Here is a 6,244-nt window from a genome sequence, read left to right on the forward strand (position 1 = left end):
TCATATTTTCTGATGTTTACCATGACATTAATTTGTTAAGGTATTTATGTACAACAAGGAGGATTAACCAAAACAAAGATTTTGGAGTTTATTCACCTATTCATTCATCATACAATTTTTTTTTCTTGTGCTGAGATACAGCAGTGAACAAAATAGCCAGAAATCCCTGTGAATATAGGTTTTACACATTAGTGAATGAGGGGACAATAGACAATATTTATTTCTATGGAGCAAGAAAAGGCTTGAAAGGGAGATGTTATGCCAAGATTGGTTGGTGTCTGGGAGTTGCAACTTTAAATTGGGAAGTCAGGGAAAGCTTTTACTTTTGAGATGATACTGAGTGGAGACCTGAAAACATTAAAGGCATGTGCCATGGTATTATCTTGGAAAGAACATAGCAGGTAGTGAAAATGACAAGTGGAAATACCCTGAATTGCACATATTTGTTGAGTTTGAGAAAAAGCCAGTAGGTATGGATGGACTGAGAGAATGAGAATTATTAATAGAATAGTGGGAGATCACATTCAGAAGTTTAAAAGGTTCCTAACTATGCAGGAATTTGCAAACAAATATAAGAATGTTAATGTTTGCTCTGAGTGAGATAGAAGGATACAGGAGGTTTTAAGGAATAGCTAGACATAATTTTACTTCTATTTATTTTATAGATCAAAATAATAGTAATAATATTAATAATAATTGTGAATAGTGCTATATATTTTGCTTATTATATTTCAGGTTGTACTGAAATTTTTCATGGTTTACTCTGTTTAATGTTAAAAGTGTTTTACAATTGAGCAAAATGCTTCAGAACTAATCAGCTCTAATCTTTCCCTGTTTTCTAGAAGAATGTACTTTCATATTTTTTATATATTGAGATTATTTATATAGCAACACTTGAAAAGTTTTCCATTTTTTAATAATAAAAAAACACACACACTTATACAGAAAGTCTTGGCTAAATCGCACCAGAAGGAGAAAGAAATAGATAGGGAGGGAGAATGAGAGAGTGAAGCAATCAAAACCAGAACTTTATAAAAGGCTGTATATAGGAGAAATTAAAATATAACAGATTATGATATAAAATAATTCATAAAAATGCAATAAAATGTTCAATGTTATGAGAAAATGAATAATTCAATTTGTTAATCTAAAACAAGCAATAACTAAGAAAACATTTTTTTTAAATATAAGGAAGAATTTCCTAAAAAAGAATAAAGGAAGAAAAGATCTTAGAGTCTCATGATTTAAATTAGGAAAGATTTCAAGATAGATCCATGTCTCAGAACATAGGAGAAAGATGGAAAGCCAACTGTTCTCAAAAAACAGACTAATAAATTAATAAGAATTTCACCCCACCCAATATAATTATCCATAGTTATTTAGGGGCTAAAAATAATACCTAAAAAGAAGACACACAATTATGATTTCATATATATATACACACATATATAATATATACTGTACATTGAGAGCACAATATATTCTTAAGCCTGATTATACATATAAGCATGATGTATATATCATGCTTATCCACAGGGAGATTTGAAGAGAATTAATAGAAAGAGAAAGTAGAAATAGTTAATAAAATTAATAGAAAGAGAAATAATAAGAAGATAAAGAGAAAATAGAGAGAAAGAATAATAGAAAGTATGAAAATTAATTAGGGCTTAACAATATCATTGGTTAAATATAAATATTATAAAAACCTTTCACATTTATTAACAAGAAACAATTAAAGATATAATACAGAATACACATGGCCATGCTTTGTAAGGTGCAACTTATTATGTAATTTTTTAGCCTGTCACATCTTCTGTCCTTGATTATTCTGACTTGGAAAATCCAGATTTGTCAGATTTACACTTGTAGATAGATCAAGCCAAGACTCATAGTAAAAGTGTGTAATAAGTAGGTGCTCACACAATTTAATTGACTATAACCCAATAGACACACTTGAAAGTACTTCTTGGAAGAAGGAAAATTAAGAGATTCAGTGTTAGACACAGTCCATAATCTGGAAATTGGTTGACAGGGAAAAATCAAACATCAGTGACTGACCTGGGAATTTAAGTAGGTAAATATAGACAGAGTTTCTAGTATAAAACCAAGCCAGGTTGGGGCTTTGATGCTATGTTTACACTATATTTGCATTCTTTTGATTCAGTAGTAGGTGTAAGACCACTCAATAGGATCAAAAAACACAGTCTGGGTACAAAATGATGAATTTTTAAATTTTATTATTTATATTGTGCAAAGCACTTGTTCATCTTTTTTCTGTGGATTAAAATAATCTCACTATATTCTTGTACAGGACAACTTTATTGGTACAAAAAGTAGCATGTTTTCTAATTGATCATCATGCATGGGGCCAATAGCTCTAACCTGACACCAAGATACTTCATCCTCAGTGGGATTCCTGGGCTGGAATCTGCACATATCTGGATCTCTCTGCCATTCTGCTTCATGTACATCATTGCTGTCATAGGGAACTGTGGGCTTATCTGTCTCATCAGCCATGAGGATGCTCTACACCAGCCCATGTATTATTTCCTAGCCTTGCTATCCCTTACAGATGTAACTGGGTGCACTTCATTTGTCCCCAATATGTTATGTATCTTTTGGTTCAATCTTAAGGAGATTGACTTTAATGCCTGCCTTGTGCAGATGTTTTTCATCCACATGCTGACAGGCATGGAGTCTGGTGTGCTTATGCTTATGGCTCTAGACCGCTACGTGGCCATTTGCTACCCTCTACGCTATTCCACCATCCTCACCAACACTGTGATTATCAAGATTGGACTTGCCACCTTCATTCGCAGTGTGTTGCTCATGATCCCATTTACTTTCCTAATCAAGCGTCTCCCCTACTGCAGAGGTAACCTCATCTACCACACCTATTGTGACCATATGTCTGTAGCCAAATTATCTTGTGGCAACATAAAGATTAATGCAATCTATGGTCTCATAGCTAACATATTGATTGGGGGGTTTGACATGTTCTGTATCTCCATGTCTTATACCATGATTATCCATGCTGTAGTGAATTTGTCATCTGCAGATGCTCGTCATAAAGCCTTCAGTACCTGTACATCACACATATGTGCTATTGTCATCACCTATGTCCCAGCCTTCTTCAACTTCTTCACTCACCGTTTTGGGGGACGCACCATACCTCACCATGTTCACATTTTTATAGCCAACCTCTATCTGTTGCTTCCTCCCACCTTAAATCCAATTGTCTATGGGGTGAAAACCAAACAGATCCGTGAAGTAGTGATAAAATTATTTTTTAGAGAGAAAGATATTCTGAATATAAGATAAATCTATGATATAAAATTCTTCATTTGTTAATAGCATAAAGAAAGTTATAGAGAAAGAAAGCAAATGTAAAATTCAAATACCAGGAGCTCAGGTGAAAATACCTGTAAATATTCTGCCACAAAAATTCATGAAATAATCACAAAATGTTCAATCTAAGACATTTAATGAAAAAAATAGGAAATAATTTTATTTTTCACATAATTTAGCTTTAGTTAGACCTCATGGAATAAACACACAAAATGAAACAGGATACCAGACTTTAAGTAAACTGTTGATGATTAATGCACTTTGGGCTAGGCACTGTGGGGAGTGTATAGGAAGCACTAAAAAATGTCAGATAGCCTAGAGAGACTCTGGAAGATTGGGGAAAGCATATAAACAAACTGTTCCATGTATTGTTACAGAGAAGCATGAAACACTTTTCCAGAATATACCGAATTTGAAGGGTCTTGTCTGTCATCCTTTCTATTCCACATTTATGTGAAATTTGTATAACTTTAGAAAAAAAAATTTGCCTGTTCATTTACCTCTGACATTCTGCTGCCTGAGGAATTATTTGGATTTATGTGAATGTACCAATGCATACACAAACGAAGCTGGAGTAAATATGGTTGCTGGAGTTCATCATAGTCTCGGAAGTACCCTTTGGAGTTAATGTAAAAAGAATTTTTAAAGATATTATTTGGATATAATGGATATTATTTGACAGCAGTTTGAAGAGAGGAGAGAAGTAGAGGAAACGAAACTTAACAAAATTTATGTATTTTGCCAGTCAAGGATGTCTGGGCTTGAGTGTTTTATCTGACTTTAATGCAGAGAGATAAACAGCAGAATGGTTGGAGACATTGAAGAAAGAACAGTTGACCCTACTTATCCATGGCTTCCGCATCCTCAGATTCAACCAACTGCAGATGAAAAATATTTGAAAAAATAAAAATAACAATACAACAGTAAAAATTACAAATAAATATGTTATAACAACTATTTACATAGCATTTATGTTGTATTAGGTATTATAAGTAATCTAGAATTGATTTAAAGTATATGGGAAGATGTAGGTAGGTTATATGCAAATATTACACCATTTTATACAAGGGACTTGAGCATCCAGGAATTTTGGTATGAGGGAGGTGTCCTGTAACCAATTCCTCACAGATACTGAGGGAAGATTCTATCTTATTTAGATTTCTGAAAATAACGGCGAAAAAAGAATAGAAGTGGAATGATAAATGTGGTATTCAGAAATAGCAAGATTGAATGGAAGTGAGAAAGAATAAGAGCGTAATTTAAGAGATAATTAAAGTAATAAATAGAATGTGATCAGAAAATGAATATAAATAGGTATGTATTAGTTATTAATATATTGATGAAAATTAAATTCTCATTTACTAATATGAAGAATTTATTTTATTTTATTTTATTTTTTTTTTTTATATTTTTTTTTTATTTCAGCTCATCATGGGGGTACATAAGTTTAGGTTATATACATTTTCCATGTCCCACCCATCCCCCCAAGTCAGAGTCCCAAGCGCGTCCGTTCTCATTCTCCAGACAGTGCACCTGGCACTCATCATGTAGTCATACCTCCATCCCCTCCCCCCCCCACCTCCCCGGGTCTGCACCTTCAAGCATGACCATTCCCCAGAGGGTGTGCAACGCACTCATCATGTAGGCATACACCCATCCCCTCCCCCCACCCCCCCATCCCAGTCTGATATCCAATTGGTATCCTTCCCTGATGTACATTTAGGTGATGATCAGGGAAACCAGTTTTCTGGTGAGTACATGTGATGCTTGTTTTTCCATTCTTTGGATACTTCACTTAGAATAATGGGTTCCAGCTCTCTCCAGGAGAACCAAAGAGATGTCGTATCATTGTTATTTCTTATAGCTGAGTAGTACTCCATGGTATACATATACCACAGTTTACTAATCCATTCGTGGATTGATGGGCACTTGGGTTGTTTCCACATCCTTGCGATTGTAAATTGTGCTGCTATAAACATTCGGGTACAGGTGTCTTTGTTAAAGAATGACTTTTGTTCTTCTGGGTATATGCCCAATAATGGGATTGCTGGATCAAATGGTAGGTCTACTTGAATCTGTTGAAGGTATCTCCATATTGCTTTCCATAGGGGTTGCACTAGTTTGCATTCCCACCAGCAGTGTATGAGTGTTCCTGTCTCTCCGCATCCACGCCAACATGTGTTGTTTTGGGATTTTTTGATAAAGGCCATTCTCACCGGAGTTAAGTGGTATCTCATTGTGGTTTTGATTTGCATTTCCCTGATGATTAGGGATGTTGAGCATTTTTTGATATGTTTTTTGGCCATTCTTATGTCTTCTTTTGAAAAATTTCTATTCATGTCCTTTGCCCATTTTTTGATAGGATTGTTTGATTTTTTCCTGCTGATTTTCCTGAGTTCTAAATAGATTCTTGTTATCAGTCTTTTATCTGATGTGTAGTATGCGAAAATTTTTTCCCATTCTGTAGGCTGTCTGTTTATTTTCATGACTGTTTCTTTGGCTGTGCAGAAGCTTTTTAATCTAATCAGGTCCCAGTCATTTATTTTTGTTGTTGCTGCGATTGCCTTAGGGGTTTTCTTCATAAATTCTTTGCCTAGACCAATGTCTGTAAGAGTCTTTCCTACATTTTCTTCTAGAATTCTAATTGTTTCCCATTTAAGGTTTAAATCTGTTATCCACCGTGATTTGATTTTTGTGAGAGGTGAAATCTGTGGGTCCTGTTTCAGTCTTCTACATGTGGCTATCCAGTTTTCCCAGCACCATTTATTGAATAGGGACTCTTGTCCCCAGAGTATGTTTTTGTCTATTTTGTCAAAGATTAGATAGTTATATGAGGATGGTTTTATATTTGGGTTTTCTGTTCTGTTCCACTGGTCTGTGTCCCTGCCCTTGTGCC

General features: G+C 34.6%; 1 protein-coding gene across 1 annotated transcript; it reads left to right on the top strand.

Annotated features, from left to right (window-relative positions):
* The first annotated feature begins 2,358 nt into the window (after positions 1-2,358).
* Positions 2,359-3,321, top strand: LOC123641612 (olfactory receptor 52N2-like). The gene has a single exon (XM_045556494.1). It carries the CDS (start codon positions 2,359-2,361, stop codon positions 3,319-3,321), a length of 963 nt encoding a protein of 320 aa, XP_045412450.1.
* Positions 3,322-6,244: the final 2,923 nt, after the last annotated feature.

The sequence above is a fragment of the Lemur catta genome, chromosome 7, assembly GCF_020740605.2.
Source record: "Lemur catta isolate mLemCat1 chromosome 7, mLemCat1.pri, whole genome shotgun sequence".
Classification (NCBI taxonomy): domain Eukaryota; kingdom Metazoa; phylum Chordata; class Mammalia; order Primates; family Lemuridae; genus Lemur; species Lemur catta.